This window comes from Lissotriton vulgaris, chromosome 9, assembly GCF_964263255.1.
Source record: "Lissotriton vulgaris chromosome 9, aLisVul1.2, whole genome shotgun sequence".
Lineage (NCBI taxonomy): Eukaryota > Metazoa > Chordata > Amphibia > Caudata > Salamandridae > Lissotriton > Lissotriton vulgaris.
The window spans coordinates 434,655,588-434,673,927 of NC_141697.1; the positions used below are offsets into that span (position 1 = coordinate 434,655,588).

At 47.3% G+C, this 18,340-nt stretch overlaps 1 protein-coding gene and 2 non-coding genes across 6 annotated transcripts in view; all 3 read right to left on the reverse strand.

Annotated features, from left to right (window-relative positions):
- Positions 1–18,340, reverse strand: part of PPP1R13B (protein phosphatase 1 regulatory subunit 13B) — a 427,185-nt gene that overhangs the window by 83,543 nt on the left and 325,302 nt on the right. For all 4 annotated transcript variants that reach the window (XM_086937879.1, XM_086937878.1, XM_086937880.1 and 1 more), the window contains one exon: positions 8,413–9,167. In XM_086937879.1, the coding sequence (XP_086794005.1) occupies positions 8,413–9,167 (755 nt within the window). The remainder of the gene's footprint in view (positions 1–8,412; positions 9,168–18,340) is intronic.
- On the reverse strand, positions 3,022–3,093 carry LOC147690244 (small nucleolar RNA SNORD2). Its single transcript, XR_015300283.1, has one exon. It is a non-coding gene; the product is annotated as a small nucleolar RNA SNORD2 (small nucleolar RNA).
- Positions 3,344–3,414, reverse strand: LOC147690245 (small nucleolar RNA SNORD2). Its single transcript, XR_015300284.1, has one exon. It is a non-coding gene; the product is annotated as a small nucleolar RNA SNORD2 (small nucleolar RNA).

Here is an 18,340-nt window from a genome sequence, read left to right on the forward strand (position 1 = left end):
AGAGAACATATTTGAACTAGTTGTTGTTGAATGGTTGCACAAATTGATGTTGTGGTGGCGACGAGTGATGCTGTGGCGTTCAGTGATGCTGTGGTAGCGCATAGTGATGTTGTGGTGCCCCTGAGTGATTTTGTGGTGCCCCTGAGTGATTCTATGGTGGTGCTGCGTGATGCTGTGGTGATGCGATAGATAGATAGAGTGCGATAGATATAGGGAGGGCGATGGATAGATAGAGGGAGGGCAATGGATAGATAGAGGGAGGGCGTGGGGTACTGCCCCTAGAGTCCCCTATTCCTGCTACAAGCAGCACACAGCATTAAAGACACATGAGCTGTACTGCAAAAGGTGTACATTTGAGGTCCCTGAGGATCAGTTTTTGCCCCTTTGCTCTAAGACAGCAAAAGTGAGAAAGAGCGAGAAATAAATAGAGATAGAGAATGTGAGAGAAAAATTAGAAGAGGAGAGAAAGAGGGAAGGATGACAGAGTGCAGAAAAAATGTAAAAGAGAAAGAAAGAAAAATAAGGCAGAGAAAGATAGGATATGAAAATAGAAGAAATAAATGAGGATAAATAGATAGAGAAAGGAGCAAAAGAAAGGTGGTGAAGGAAAAAGATACATGAGAAGAAAATGAAAGGAAGAAAAAATTAACCAGTGAAATTAATGAATGAAAGGAAAAGAAGAAAAAAGAATGACAGAGAAAGGCATTTAGAGACAAATAAGGAAATCAGAATGGAGAAAGAGGATAGAAGGCAAGAGAAAAAAAGACAACAAGAAAAGGATGGAGAGTAAGGCAAGAAGAAAACTAGTATGGGGCACAGGGAGGTGCAGGGTTAGCCTAAAGAAGCTTCAGTTACCGACCAGTTCCAGGGGATTGGGGTCCCAGACGGTAGGGCTTACTGCCTAGCAAGCCAACTGCAATGGCTTTCGTACTGGTTGGTGAGGCGCAACCTACATGAAATTGCATTCACACCTAGATTGATTGCAGGAGGGGCTCTGCACTCCTTATTACACATTGGGTGATCGAACATGGGCACATCATCACCATTACTACAACCGGCACTACATTACTGGCAACAAGCGCTTAAACACACCGCACCAAGGATACCATATGCGCCTAATGTCTCATTACTGGGACTCTCTACCCAAGCAGGAGTCACATAACGGCACCAGCTGGCTGCTTGGAAGAGAGAGGGAGTGACCCCCGTCAGAGCATTATTTAATACCGGCACCCTACTGTCTCCCGCAGACTTTATTCAAGCTCAGGGCCTGCCCAACACGCTATTACTACCGCATGCCAGCATAACCCGATACATCAGGAGGAACAGGGCCCGGAGGGACTGAAACCTCCAACACATGAACTAGTACACATGCTACACTTGAAGAGAACAGGGAGACACTTAACAAAATGGCTCTGCATAAGCATAAGGGCAAATGTACCCTCACCCCTAAACATGCTGCGGATGAAGAGGGATGAAGATTTAGGAGAGGCCCTAATAGATAAAGCATGGGAATGCCTTTCTTGCGTACCCAACAGCAGTCTCACGCAATTCACGCTTTAAATTCATTCAATATATGATCATGCAATAGGCATACCTTACAACGCATCGCTTGCACAAGATGTTCCCCACTGTGGCAGATAATCGTCCCCGATGTGTATAGGCAGATGCAGACTTCATCCAGATGATGTGGGCATGTCCTGCACTGTCCTCATACTAAACGCAAATAGCACAAGCACTGGGGAAATTGGTGGGCAGGCAAACATGGAACACAGCAAAGAGCTGTCTACTGGGGTTTTACCCACACCCAAGGGATATAAAGTACAGGCGCGATTCGCAGACCTGGCGCTTATACTTGCAAAGCGTCTCATAACCCCATAAACACGAAGCTCGTTTAAAGGATATTCAGAGGTGCTGAAGAGCCAATTAAAGTTGATACACAACATATATACAGTATAAATTGCCAATTTGAGCTTGCCTTAAAAATCTTGTCTAGGTGAAGGAGCTACCTAGCAAAAGTTAAGCGCTAAACACCGCATCTTTATTGCTGTAAAAAAATCTACGGATGGGGTTCAATTTAATAAACAATGCTTATGGCTGCTGCAGATCCGGGATGTACGCAGGAAAAACGTGGTTCAAATGAGGCTGCACAGAGCTGCGATACCTTATGAATTATTAACGACCAATACTAGCAACTGGGTAAATGCCCATGAGTATTACAGAGTGCAAATATCTCGTCAATCGGACATCTGCCAAGGATATTCCGATGCGCTTAATAGCCAATTATAAATGGTGTTGCTACACAGTATGAACATGCCAATTCTGGGGCTGGCCTCAAAAGTCTAGTCGGGATGAAGGAGCAACCTAGCGAGACGCTAAACACTGCCCCTTTATTTACTCTAGGTGTAAAACCTACGGATGGGATTTAATTTAATAAACCAAGCTTTTATGGCTGCTGCAGATCTGGGATCAACAGTTGTTCTGCACTGGTACCATTAAGCAACTATGTTACATTAGGCTCAGTTCACCTTCGGAAACCTAAAACACCTCATAATGTAATGGGGATAAATGTCACTTTTCCATGAATTTATTTTTGAGGCTTGCCTAGCCACAGGCCAATGCTATCCACGTTTAGGTCAACACAGGGCACAGTAACAGTTGTAGCCAGAGAAGCCTAAATGCCCCCATAAGTATGAAATACCGACAGCACCAAATTTACGAACCACTGAGACAAGCATCAGAGAATTATATGTTTATCTTTAGTAGACCCGTTTGCCCCCACCACCCTGTTTTAAGGGGGGGAGTTACAATAGAGTACAGCTCATTTCTTCGCTGAAGTATTCAGTGACAGACTAACCGTGCTCAGAAAATACAGACTAGGAAAGCGACGGCAGTTGTTCACACTAAAATATTCACTCAGTATGCACTGCTCACGCGAAATGCCCTAGAAATACCTACTTCATTACCACCCATAATTACGACATGCATAGTATGATGTGTTACCTGGACCCGGGGTGGGGGGCAAAGTGATCAGCGTTAAGTTTTATCACCATTTGGTTGTCTGTCCCGAAAGATGTTTAAACCATCATTTCACTTTGCCCTACTTCACACGCGTTGTACCACCCTTCACTGCCCCGGGTCACAGGCCATAATTTGGCATTAGAGGACAGGTTATATGTTAGGGCGGGCAATCCTCACACCCTCCATAATAAAGAGCTAAGAATTACTTGCATTTCAGCCTTCACTGATCTTGTGTTTCATTTCGTCCAAAAGTCTACCCCTGTAGGAGACAAAGTCGTAATCAAATCCGTGTTTTTAACGGAGACGAGCAACACACGTCAGTTTTAAGTGATCAGCGTAAGGTTTTATCATCATTTGGTTGCAGTCCCGAAAGATGTTAAAGCAATCATGTCACTTAACCCTCCTGGCGGAACACAGCATTTCTCGATTCAGCGCATAATAGAAGGAGAACTATGTTTACAAGCCCCAATTAAAGGCTGCATTCAAAAGCGATTTTTTTTTTAGCATCTACTAGTTCAGCAAGCAATCTCTGATTAAATAAAAGCAACCGTCTGAAAGTTTCGAGACGCTACGGCTAAGTCGAATAAACTTTAGTTCAGACTGCCCAAAAAGGAGTGCTTACCAGAGACTGCGCATGCCGATAGGCTGAGCCATGCTCTATACAAGTCAATCTGCGACACTCCCTTCAGAAAACACAAACAAGGAAAACAAGACGTGCGCGTGCACTTCCGAAACCGGTCATGGGGCGGAACTTCCATTTTCTGCTGGAAGCCCGCGCCCACGGAGTGGCTGGCCAGAGGAGCAGTGGTGACGCAGGGCTCCCATGCCCGAGGGAGAGCCCCGCGGAGGCTGTAGAAGTCCGGAGTTGCGCCGATGGGGTGAGTTCTACTGGGGGTGGCGGCGGGGGAGGGGGTGGGGGGTGTCTCTGAGCGCTCGTGTGTGTGTGGGCGGCGGGGGGTGGCGTGTGTCTGTATGTGTGCGCTCGTGTGTGTGCATGCATGTGTGTGTCTCAGTGTGTGTGTGTGTGTGTATGTGCGTGCGTGCGCGAAAGCAGGGGGAAGTGTGGCTGTGTGTGTTGGGAGGCTTTCAAGGGAGACAGGAGATGGTGAACGCGTGCGCGACCTGATCCGATTCCGGCAGGCTGCGCGTGCCCATCTCTGGTCTCAGTTTTGGCTCCTTGAAAGCAGAACATATGCCGATGACATCCTCATTTATTTGGCTTCCCCTCGAGCCTCCATAAACAGCTTGCTCAACGTCATTACTAATTTCGGGAAATATGATGGCTATTCCATTAACTGGCCCAAGTCGGTTTTATATGTACTACATGGTCCACCACCCCGCCTGCCACTTGGCTACTCTATTAAACTGGCCTCTGAGGGCTTTAAATTCCTCGGCATCTTTATCACACCAGATCCTAAATTGTTATATGAACACAATCTCTTGGGCCCTCTAAAAAGATTACAAGAAGATGTTACACACTGTAGATCATTGCCCTTGTCCCTCCTCGGCAGAGCTACCTTATTTAAGATGCTGGCGTTTCCTAGATTCTTATATGTACTCCAAAATTGACCCTTCCCGATAGACTCCTGTTTTAATACACTGGAAGGGGAACTTCGTTTCTTACTTTGGGATGGATGGGCACCCCGTATAGCTCTCCAAAAGCTCACAAAGGGGTGGTATGATGGGGAAATTGCTCTTCTAGACTTACGTCTTTACTATTGGGCTTCACAGCTAGAGGCCATAAACCAATGGATCCACGGTACCCCTACCAATCCGGCCTTCCACCTTGAGCGTTACCAGACGGGTCGGGAATGGTATTTGGGCACACTTTACAGCAAGATGCGTAAAATCCGTTATCTGGGACCGATGGCACAATCAGTAGCCATATGGCACAGAGCTTATAAACGTTTGGGGTGGGCTGACAAATTCACAAAAGCTACGCTGATGGGGTCCTCACAGAAGTTGGGCTCCCTTTGCTTCCATGCAGGATTTGATAAGTGGAACATCATGGGCATCAATACTTTGGGGGATTTAGTCAGCAAAGGGAAACTTATCACCTTTCTAGACTTACAACAGAAGTATGCTCTCGCACAGGAGGAAATGTTCTGCTATTCACAGATCAGACATGCTATCCTCACACAAGTTCCAGATCTTCCCTCCGTCCCCGACTCATCCCCCCTGGTGGACAGATTGCTATCTGAGCCACTTCTGACGAAAGCCATATCATGCACATATCTTAAATTATGCAACATTCTGCCTGACACTTTTCAGGTCCTATGAGAACATTGACAATCCGACGAGGGTCAACTGGACGATGAGGACTGGCAGACTGCGCTGATGTCCCCCAGGGAGACGGCAATAAATCACAGTTTTCGCCTGATACAGCTGAAAATATTACATGGATCCTACATGTCCGGAGTACTCCTGGCCAAGATCGGTAGAGTCCTGATGAATTATGCCGAAGGAGATGTGGTCTGATAGGTACATTCTACCACATCCTGTGGGACTGTCCACATACACAGCCCCTGTGGGAGAGGGCGACCAACAAAATGAAAGATACGCTAGGTAAACAGATTTCACTATCACCTCGGCTGGGGCTCTTGAATATTTGGGAGGCCACCGACTTAACGGACATAGAGCAGCAATGGATTGCATTGGGGTACCTGCTTGTGAAGAGGGCGATTGGGATACAGTGGGGATCCAACATATGAGTCCATTGACAATCGGATTGGTGGCAGAAAAGGACAAGTGCATGATTGCAGAGAAAGAGGTCTATAAACTAAGAGGCTTCCCTAAAAAATGGAACAAGAAATGGCGAGGGTGGAACAACTTTAGAGGTGAAATCTGCAGTTCTCCAACAGCGGATATGGCAATGGAACGGACCCGTCTCGGGGACCCCCTAGTTGGTTGGCGCATATTATGTAACAATAACAACTGTATGTATTAAGTGATCCTTAAATATTGTGATAGTATTGTATTGATGACTCTTTAATTCAATAAAAATAGTTTAAAAAATAAATAAATCCACCACACTGACAAATAAAGACTGGCTGGTGCCAACTCTCACTACCACATATGTCAAGTAATACCTATCAAAGAGAACTTCAGAACCATAATTCAAGCCCACGTCCCCACTTAGAAGGCAAAAATTGAATTATTAGCTGCCTTCTTGACTCCACCAAAGAATGCCCTCAACACTCTACGTTGTATCATCAATAGGAAATTAAATCAGAGCTCAATTCTAAAACACCTATACTGCCTAGGGCTCTAAGCCAATTTAATGTTCAAGCCCAGCTAAATCATCAACAAACATGGCCCTTCTGAGCAGAACAACTGAGCATCCCCAGGAGCCAGCACTGTGCCGAATCCAATATAAAGAAATTCAAAATAAATGGAAGCAACCAACTGCATATCTTCTCCAAGCCACGCGGTCTGGATCTTAAATAACAAATCCCCAAATCTCAAACGTTCTCAATTTCTCCTACTTTTCCAGAAATAATGAAGTCTCAACTCTTCAAGCTGCACCTCCTTGGTCATTGGTAAGGGATCTTTTAGCTCCCACTGTCACCCTGAGTGCCACCCAGAAAAGATCCACCTTAACACCTACCCATCACCAACTATTTTTTAATCTTGTTCAATCTAGAGAACTTTGTTACTGCCCTGATCGTAAATCCTACACATGTAATGATACATATACAGCATCCAAAATGGTGTGTGGCAAAAACTGATTGGTCAAATCGTCACAAGACTTCAGCTTAAATATCATTCTCAGGTCTAGCCTATTTAGTCATAACATTTCATTTATAAATCAGTTTATGCACAAAACCCCCAAATGCAATTTTAAATGCATTTTTAAGGTGCTGGAATGGTTCTGAATCTTACTATGCACTATGTGTGGAAACTCTACAGTGTATGCATAATTCGCTTTGGTCACTGGTCGGAGAACATTCTCACACTTTTGTGCAAGTATTGGGATTCCTAAACAGGATTCCTAAACTGGCGCTCCCATAAAAGTATAAAACAAAATGTGTCATTTTATATATGTTAAAAACAGATTTAGAAAAAAGGTGCAAACCTAATGAAACCAGGCTACTTCTTAACAAACCAATCAGTCCAACCTCAGAAGCCCGTGGCACAAATTTGCACTTTAACCGAATCCAAGTTCCTACTAATTTCCAAGAGAGGGAAATGGCAGCCTACCCGTGATCTAATTATCAATCCACTCACCCCAAAACTTCTCCCCTATGGCTAAGCAAATGTACTTTAGTGCTTTCAGTGGTACGCCCATCTTCTTTCAGAAACCTTTAGAATGAACAAACAGAACCAGTATTTGAAATGCAAACTATTTTTGAGGTTCTATTTGGCTGCACAAAACGATAGTAAAGGTTCACTAGAAAAGCATCAGGTAGACTAGTTACATTTCATATTATTTAGCTACCGCTCTTGTTGAAAAATTTAATATTATTTACTCACATGCCCACTTCAACAGTTTATAGTATTTTCTACAAACATTGCTGGAAATGGCTTATTATGCCCCGCACAGAATAAATTAATAAGAGCAAATATACAAGAAATAATGTTAAAAACTAATAAATGATCCTAGAAGAATACTGCACTTACTTCACACCCCAAAGAAAAAATACCTATGACAAAATAAACAGCTGACCAATAGTACACTGACAAGAGAAGGTTTTGTTAGTTATTTCCATGTTGCAACCCTTTCATATTATCAGGTGAGGAAACACTATTCCCTGTGAGTAATTGTAACACGTGTCACTAGGAGTTCCGCATGAAGCTTCTTAGCTGAACAGTCATTTAAATACAGATTCAAAGCATATGCTTTTAAAGTTAATGTAAGCCCAGGCCCTAACTTTTTACACTTAGACACACAAAAGGCTGAAGACAAAATATGCATGTAATACCATTAGGGGATCGCTGGCCTTGTCAATGAGTGGGCTTCAGAATCTTTCCAGCAGAAAGTGTCTTTCTGGTTCAACACAGAGTCACATTGTGCAGTGTTTTTGTGGCGTAAAGGTAGCTTGCTGCTCTATGGCAATAACGTTGTGTAGCAGTGAAAATGCACTTTAATGCAGATTATGCTATAGACTATCATGTTTCACAAAAGCTCAAATGTGTGTTGTGCTACCATTCCGAAAACTTTAACAAGTGTAACAGCAATCTTTAGTAACATTTATCCAGGGACACCAAATTCTCTTTAATGCAGATCGTTGTGGGCTGCAAAAAAAATAAAAAAATAAAATTTTGCACATAGGAAACGGTAGAGAAACATCAATTCCCACATACATCTGTAAAACGAAACAAAATGGTTTTGAAGCCCTCACTCACTATTCCTCCATGCAAGCTACTAGCTCCTAGCTAATGGTAGACACTTACTGTTGGGGCTGGCAGAGGGACAGCAGGTGGAGGGGGAACTTCATCTTCAATTGGAGTGACGACCTCTGGAATAGGGCTGGGTAACTGATCAACAGGCTGTGTAGCAGGAGGGTTATTGTTGCTGTCTTCATTTATTTCCGTGTCCTTGTTGATGGTTTCGGTACTAGCCAATTCCTCCGTTTTAAAGGGATGGAACTGATTATCATTAGCATCTGATGGAGGCTCAGGTTCCGGAAGAAGAACAGGTACAGGAGGTTGCACAGAAACTGCCTCTTCGAGATTGCCATTTGTGTTTGTATTTCCATTATCAACATCTGCTAAGATGCCCATAAAGTCCTCGGGGTTACCTGCCTGACAGTAAGGAGGCGCCTCAATACCTCCTGCAAGAGTATTAAAGCGCTGATATAATAATTTCTGTATGTTGGGGCCACTGGGGCCTTCTGGTTCTGTGATAGAACTGCGCTTTTTCAAAGGTCTTGGAGCGTTAGCCAGCCTTCTCCGCAGGGCTTCAAGATCGGCATCACTTTGATACCGCATGGGAGAATGAACAATGGGGGTAAGTTTCGTAGGGCTGAGGGGACGAGGAATGTTCTCAACATTGCTGTTTTCACCAGATGGTGGAACCGAATCTGGCTCTGGATCTTTTTCAGAGCTCTCGCTCTGAAGATGTGGCGTATGTAACGGCAAAGATCCATGAAGGAAAGGTAGTGGTGATGAGGTGGCTGAACCAGACTGCAAGACAGGTTTTCCATACACTAAGTAAGAAATAAAAGGAAAAAAATCAGGTATACATATCTACGTTTTCATACTGTCTTCTCTATTTATTATTAGGACTGCAAGCTTCTCGTAACACCTATGTTACAGACAAATTCAATCTTCCACAGGGAAAAAAAAGAGATCTACACATACGGCAAAGTTACTACGAAACACCATATAATGACAAGGATATGGACTTGCCCTGTGGCATTGTAATCAAACATACTACCTTTTAAAAGAGAAACCATATAAATCTCCAAAAATCAAATGGGGGTAAAGCTGTATCTAGGAGCTCGGAAAAAATAATAATAAAGCAGATCTCATCACGGGAGCCATCTTCTTCATTCCACTTTCACTCAAAAAGAAAAGGAATAGTTTGTTTAAGCCTGGAAGGCAACAAGTACTTCTAAAGCATCTGAGGGCAAGCCCCAATATCCATACACGAAAATATCCAGAGCCCGTATCTGAAAGCCAAAAAAATGAGAATGGGGTGGGGAAACCATACTCATTATTCTCAAAAGTAGGTGTGGTTTAAGGGGAAGTCGCATACGTCTATAAAATGGCATCCACAAAAACCCAGGGTACCAGAGACGGGGCTAATATCTTATTGTTGATCTTACCTACAAGCCACTGATTTCAGAAAAGACAAAGCCTCTACCACCGCTAGGCATTTGGTAAACATCCTGGGATATGAATTGATAATGCGTAAAATTAAAAACTGGTAGTGATCTCTGAATAAGGTTCTACCATCACCACTTATGCTTCCTTGTCTATATGGCTTCAACGAGTGCATTCCGAACGAACGTCAAATCTGCTATCCTTCCTGAGTTTCATGAGTAGGCCTTTTAATCTTTGCCAGGACAAGTGCCATATGTCAGCCAAAGCGATGATGGGGTTATTTGTAACCTGGCCTCCCTGCTGAAGGAGAAAATGATCTTCTGCAACTAATTGGTCATCCAAAAACTTCATAATGTAATATGTTCTGTTCTGCATGACTTTTCATGTCTTCATAGAACTGCAGCAGTGTCTATGGATGTTACTTTGGTAGATCATGTTGCACATCTCACAGAGCCCTCACATCTATACTGCCAAGCAGGCCGGCTGCACATATATCATGTGCCACCACTTTAAAACAGTCCCATAGGCCGCACCTCGCCCAGGCACGCAGATCACAGGGGCCAGTAGATCAGCGGGGTACAAGTGGCACACTCCCACAGCACACCATAGCAGAGAGGCAGGACCTGATAATCACTGCCGACCACCAAGGCCGCAGGGGGGTCTGCGAGGTCCGGGCTGCACTCCAGCACCAGTAGGCCGTGGCCCGGGATCTTGTGCCACAGTGCGAAGAAAGAGGCTGGGGCCACTTAACTTAGCCGGTGACAGCGCCCCCCGGCCAGCGGGGCCATGGCAACAAGTAGGTACAGGGATGAGGCAGCCAACAGCAGGATTCATGAAGGATAATGAATCGGCCAGCAGAGCCCTCTAATGAGCGGATATCTTGCAGCCTGGTTAGGCTCCGCCAAAATAGTGCAAACTGATCCAGCCTCTTTATGAATGTTGAAGACTGCACTATCCCAACAAGCCCAGAAGTGTGTGTGTGTGTTACAGTTTGTTTTTGGAGCTCAGGGAAGATGTGAATCTATAAGACTTTTTGTTGAGAGAGGTTGGCCTAACGGCTAAGGCGGTCAAACTCGAATCTGGGGAACCGGGTTAGAGTCTCAGCAATGACGCTGAACATCCTGTGATTCTGGGCACTTCACTTAATCTCCCCGTGCCTAACAAAAATGAATGTGTCCTCATGTAACGCAACTGATGCTCGTGTAAAGCCCTCTCATACCCGATACCTTCGGGTCAAGTTTGCGCTATATAAAACTCTGTTAAAAAAAGAAAGACTGCAAACAGATGTTTTGGCGCCCAATTGGCAGCGGGGAGATAGATTTGGACTTAACAGCCATAGTGAAGAACAAGAAGTAACGTACCTTTGATAATGCTTTTTCTGGTGCATACTCCAAAATAGGGCAACAGCATCCGTCCTCCTTGGTCACCAGAAAGTAGCGGGAAAAGCAATCACAACCTATTTCTAATGCCTGCACCCTCTCAAAGACTTCTTTGGCAAAAAGAACTTGCATTTCCTGATGGGGCAGGAAGAGGTGGTCCTCCACTAGCCAATCTGAGAAAGGTGGCATGGGCGGGGAAGTTTCTAAGAAAGGGATGGAGTAAACCCACAGAAAAATTTTAAGTACTCACTTTACCAATGTTATGGCATGCCAGCAGGGCAGGTGATGTCGGGTCCTGCTGCTGACTGCTTGCCCATGATGGAAAGAAGGCAGTGTGACAGACTGGGTAGACCTCTGGCTGCATGTACCATGCAACTTGTGGGAGGCATGTCCGTGGACACGAAAGGGCTGGGCTTTGGAGGCTGGGTGGGAATAAATGTGTCTGATAGCCTCTACTGTAGCCACGGAAGGGACGGAAAGCAAAATGGGGTTGGCGTGGGGCCATGGAGAAACTCAGCAACCGGGAAGTGGCCTGGCTGCCCTTAAAGCGCTCCAATGCAGAGTCTGTCTCAAAGCGGAAGAGGGGGGTGCCACCGAAGGGCATGTCCATAAGATATGTCTGGACATCCCCCAAAAAGCCAGTAGATCTGAGCCAAGCATGGCATCTGCAGGCCACTAAAGGTGCAATCGCTCTGCCCACAAGTCAATCATATCCAGTTCGCAGCAAATGGTGAACTTTGCTACATCCCTACCATCAGGGATAGCTTGGGTCAGTATGGTTCGGGGCTCCCCCGAGACATGGACAGCACTTTTTAAATCAAATCCCAAATTGTGTAGGTATATCGGCCCAAGAGGCACGGGGTGTTCACCTACCACAGGGCAAAACTGGCAGAACAGAACATCCCCTTGCCAAAGGTATCCAGCCTGTTGGATTCCCTATGCAGTAATGTGGTCGGGAAAGGGCCAGTACTGACTTAGGAGTTGGAGGCCTGGACAACTAGGCTCTCCGAGGTGTTATGCTGGGACAGCCAGAACCCTATGAGCAGGGCAATGGTGGTGGGCAATTGTCCTGTGCACAGAAGCCCTTCTGCAAGGTTTGGCCCATGGCCTGAGCAGGACATTTGTGAGCTATTTAGTAACAGAGAGGTTCTGTGGAGGAGACTCCCAGCTGAAATACCACTGTTAAGACATTCCTCATACTACTTGTTGCTGGCCTCTTCTAAGGGGTTCTGGTGGTCATAAAGATCCTCAGATCCTCCCCAATCATATGCCTGACAGGGGAATGTAAAAAAAAGGCAATCCCGGAAAGATGAGTTCCGGCTGTTGGAGTCCACATTGGGTGATGTAGACCTGGCTTTGTATCAGAGTTGGGTATGATGATGGGTTCAGCGCTGCAGGGAACGTCATTGGAACTGGCTCAAGGAAAGGTAGCAGTCTCTTGACTGGAGCCAGTACAGATCCAGCACAGAATCCAGGGGGTCCAACTGAAGCAGAGAGTAGACCCATCAGCGGAAATCTAGTGGGGGTACCCGCTAAATCTATGGGGCCCTGTGGCGCTCTAGATGGGCCTGCCCGCCCAAATACGAGGTGCATGGCCTCATAAAACTCACACAGCTGGGCGAGGGTTGGTCCGGCTCCTGGATATTTGGGGAGGCGTGGGACGTACCCAGAGACAGACCCCGCAGCTGACCGCGCCCAGCGCCAGACCCCCTGTTCCTCGCCCCACCCACCCCTCCCGCATTACTTACGACTCCACCACCCTCCTAGCACTAAACCCTGGGCGACTCCCCACCTGCGCCCGAGCCACACCTGGACACACCCATGGACCCTTCGCATGCTACTCTTGCAAGTATGACAGCACCAAGGCCCACGCCACACCCACTACCACCAAACAGATCAGACACCAACCACCTAAAATGCTTCCTGCTCAACACCCGTTCGGTCCACAGACACGCCATCGACCTTTGGAATCTACTAGACACCATCTCTCCAGACGTCGCCTTCCTGACAGAAACCTGGATGAACGCCTCCTCAGCTCCGGACATCACCATAGCCATCCCGGACGGCTACAAGATAATCCGAAAAGACCGCACAATCCAAAAAGGAGGAGGCATCACCATCGTCCATAAGAACACCATCCGTGTCTCAACCTGCTCAGACGACAACCTCGCTAGTGCCGAACACCTTCACTTCCAGATCCACACCGACCCCAAGACCACACTCAGAGGCACCCTCCTATACAGGCCATCAGGACCCCGCACACAATTCAGTGAAGACATCACTGACTTCATCACCCCTCACGCCCTCCCCTCCGAGGACTACATTCTACTGGGAGACCTCAATTTCCATCTAGAAAAGAACAACGACAACAACTCCATCACCCTTCTGGACAATCTCGCCAACCTCGGACTCAAACAACTTGTAAACACCCCCACCCACAACGCAGGACACACACTCGACCCTATCTTCACATCTAGCAAACACATCTCCTTCAGTCACACTTCAGTTCTCCATTGGACAGACCACAGCTGCGTCCACTTTGTCTACAAAAAGACCACAACCCATAGTCATCCTCAACCTTCTCTGCGAAGAAACTAACAAAATCACCATCAACCAGATCTCCTCAGCACTTCTTCAAAAGCCCCCTGCCCTCTCATTGAACGCCAACCAAGCAGCCATTAAACTCACTCAATGGCTAACCAACAGCGCCGACACCCTAGCACCTTTGAAGAACCCTGGTTCAACGATGATCTTAAGAAATCCAAGAAACTCAGCCGCTCCCTTGAGAAAGCCTGGAAAAAAGACCCAAACACCAGCACCAGGAACGCCTTCAAAAACGCCACCCGCATACACCACCAACTGATCCGGACTGCCAAGAAAGCCGCATTCAAAGACCAACTAGACAACAACGCTCACAACAGCAAGGAACTATTCAACATAGTAAAAGAATTTACCAACCCCACTGCCAACTCCAACATCACTCCCTCTCAAACCCTCTGCGACTCCCTAGCTTCGTTCTTCCACGATAAAATCGCAGACATCCACAACAGCTTCGACAACCAACCCGGAGACCAACCCACCCAACCCTCTGCCGTACCCTCACCCCCCCTGAACATCCTTAATGACTGGAACCCAATCTCCACCGAGGAAACCATTCGCCTGATGAACTCCATCCACTCAGGATCCCCCACAGACCCATGTCCTCACCACATCTTCAACAAAGCAGACTCCATCATAGCACCCTATCTCCGAGACGTCATCAACTGCTCCTTCAAATCCGCCACCTTCCCGGAAAGCTGGAAACACGCCGAACTCAGCGCCCTTCTGAAAAAACCCACAGCTGATCCCACCGAACACAAAAACTACCGCCCCATTTCGCTCCTACCATTCCCGGGCAACGTCATCGAGAAAGCAGTCAACAACCAGCTCTCCGCCTTCCTCGAAACCAACAACTCCCTCGACTCTTCACAGTCCGGCTTCCGAGCCAAACACAGCACTGAAACCGCCCTCATCGCAGCAACAGACGACATTCGAACACTACTGGACAATGGAGACACAGTCGCCCTCATCCTCCTTGACCTCTCCGCAGCCTTCGACACAGTCTGCCACAGCACCCTTCTACAACGCCTCAATAACATCGGAATCCAAGGAAAAGCACTGGATTGGATCACCTCATTCCTTGCCGGAAGAACCCAGAGAGTCCGCCTCCCACCGTTCAAGTCAGAGGCCACCGAAGTCATCTGTGGCGTACCACAAGGATCTTCACTCAGCCCCACCCTCTTATTTATTTATTTATTTTGAGATTTGTAGAGCGCCTGGTGACCCGAGGGCATCCCCGCGCTATAAGACTGTAAAATCCAGGACAGGCGAAAACCAGGAACTATTTGGGGAAGAGGAGGGTTTTGAGTTTTTTGCGGAAAAGTGCGTGGCTTGGTTTCAGACGCAGCAGGCGAGGAAGGGCGTTCCATTTAGAGGCGGGCTTAACCGAGAAGCGGCGTCCACCGGTACGCGACTTCTTGAATCTTGGGACTGTGGCCAGATGTTCGTTGTCCGAGCGAAGGTTTCTGTGGGCTTTATAAGGTGTAATCATATCTTTGAGGGCGGCAGGTCCAGCCCCATTGATGAGTTTGTGCGTGATGCACATGGCCTTAAACTCCACTCGCTGGCGGACCGGAAGCCAGTGCAGAGATTTAAGGCCCGGTGTGGTATGGGCTCTGGGGGGAAGGTTGAGGATGAGTCTCGCCGCGGCATTTTGTGCGCGCTGGAGTTTGGCCAGGGTGGTTTCAGGAGCGCCGAGGTATGCGGCGTTGCCGTAGTCCAGACGTGCTAGTATGAGCCCTTGAACTAGAAGTTTCCTGGACAGGGGGGGCAGGAGGGGGAGGATCTTGCGAATTGAGCGGAGAAGGCCAAAGCAGGTCCCCGCGGTCTTAACTGCCTGGGTCTTCAAGGAGAGGTCCTGCTCCAACCAGAAGCCTAGTGTTTTAATTTCTGTCTTGGGCGTAGGGATGTCACCGAAGGAATCCGGCCAGACTGAGGGAGGGACGGAGGACCATTTGTTGCCCAGAAGCATGATTTCTGTTTTTGTCCCGTTCAGCTTCAGCGAGGATTCGCACACCCAGGTATGTATGTCTTGCAGGCAGTTAAGTAGGATTTCAGGGTTATTGTCCAGCTGGGAAAGAGACGACGAGTTGTGTGTCGTCGGCATAATTGACTATTTTTATCCCGTAGGGGGTAACCACATCCTCCAACGGGGCCATGTAGACATTAAACAGGGTGGGACTAAGCGAGGACCCCTGGGGCACACCACATGTGAGCGGAAGGGGTCTGAGCGGGAGTTGCCGTCCCACACCTGAAATGAGCGACTCGAGAGGAAGGATTTGATCCAAGCATGTGCGGTTCCCACAATTCCTGCCTTGGCCAGGCGATGGAGGAGGACACGGTGGTCCACCGTGTCGAATGCGGCACTGAGGTCCAGGAGGATCACTGCCACTGATCCTCCTGAATCCAGGATACACCTAGCCTCCTCGATGACGGAGAGGAGTGCGGTGTCTGTGCCGTGGCCCGGCCGGAATCCGGTTTGTGACTGACGTAACATTTTATTCGTCTCGAGGAATTGGGAGAGTTGCACGTTGACTAATTTCTCAGCCACCTTGCTGAAGCAAGGAAGGAGCGAAATGGGTCTATAGTTGGCCATATCGTCCGGGTTTAGGTTGGGCTTTTTCAGCAAGGCCTTGACAACTGCGCCCTTCCATGAGGAGGGCACTATGCCTTGGGCAAGAGATGTGTTAATCAGATCCCTAATGGTAGGTGAGGTACTGGGAGAAACGGTTTTTAAGAATCTGACGGGTGCCGGGTCCAGGGGGGATCCACTTCTCATTTTGGCCAGCGTGGTGGTAACCTCATCGAGGGAGACTCCTCTAAAGGAGGACAGCCGCGGGCTGGTGGAGCAGGCGTCTACATACAACATATACATGAGCCCCCTCGCGGCCATCGCACGCCAACACAACCTCAACATCATCTCCTACGCTGATGACACTCAACTAATCCTCTACCTCACCAAAGACCCAAACACCGCCAAAACCAACCTACATAAAGGAATGAAAGAAGTAGCCGAATGGATGCAGCTCAGCCGTCTCAAACTGAACTCAGACAAAACAGAAGTCCTCATCTTAGGTAATTCTCCCTCCGCCTGGGACGACTCTTGGTGGCCAGCTGCCCTAGGAAAAGCACCCATCCCAACTGACCACGCACGGAACCTGGGCGTCATCCTGGACTCCTCACTTTCGATGACCAGACAAGTCAACACAGTTTCATCATCTTGCTTCAACATCCTCCGCATGCTCAAAAAAACATTTCGCTGGATCCCCACCGAAACCAGAAAGACAGTCACTCACGCACTGGTTACAAGCCGCCTGGACTACGGAAACACCCTATACGCCGGTACCACCGCGAAACTTCAGAAAAAACTCCAACGCATCCAAAACGCATCAGCCAGACTCATACTAGACATACAGCGTAAAGACCACATTTCCGGTCACCTAAAAGACCTCCACTGGCTCCCTATCAATAAGAGGATAACGTTCCGCCTCCTCACCCACGCACACAAAGCCCTTTACGAACTTGGACCAGAATGCCTCAACACGCGTCTATCCTTCTACTCCCCATCCCGCCAGCTACGTTCTTCCAACCAAGCCCTCGCTGATATTCCTCGCATCAACAAATCCACCATGGGGGGAAGATCCTTCTCCTACCTAGCAGCTAAAACATGGAACTCCCTTCCCATTCACCTCCGCCTCACTCAAAACCACCTATCCTTCAGAAAACAGCTTAAAACTTGGATTTTCGACAAATAATTCCCCACCCTTCCCCAAGCGTCTTGAGACCCTCTGGGTATGTAGTGCGCTATATAAATTCTCTGACTTGACTTGACTTGTTGGTGCAAGGCCTACAGTTGTTACGTCGTTCCCACGCCTCGTCCGATGATTTGAACTGGCACTGGGAAGTGGAAGAATATTTCTATGATTTTATTTCTGGGACTTACCCGAATCCTTCAAGCTCTATGACGAGTACCTAGAAAGGCTACACGAACGGGTGTAGGACCATCCATGCAACCGGGACCTCAATCGTCAAGGAGTCGATCAGTGATCACTCAAGCAGTGCCTTGGAGTTCATGGCAAAAAAGTCTTCAAATGCCTTGGAGTCGTGGTCCGGCTCCAGGCACCAAAGGCAAACATATTGGGGGTCTGTTATAGACATCTATCTCGGACAAGAACCACAAGGTTTAAACCCCACAGGCTTTTTGGGTGACCTTCCTAGCATTTAGAAGACCAAGATCAAAATGAGTCCACAAAATGTCAAAAAATGTGTCCAAAAAGTAGAATAAGGTAGCTCTCTTCGGATCTAGGCTGATGGCTCAGAAAGAAAAGAACTGCTATCAGGAAGCGGAGCGGTGCCTATATAGTCATTGAGCATGTCACTTCCAGTGCGGACAAAGCTGATGTGGTGCTGAATTATATCACTTACCGGCACGCAGAGGTACTGCACTAGAAGACGCTATCAGATACAGAATATACATACATATATATGTGAGCAAGGTCTCCGTAGAGACCAAAACGCGTTGGGTGTTGCTGGCTTACTGATAAATGGAAATAAATCTAAACCGATCTACAAACTCT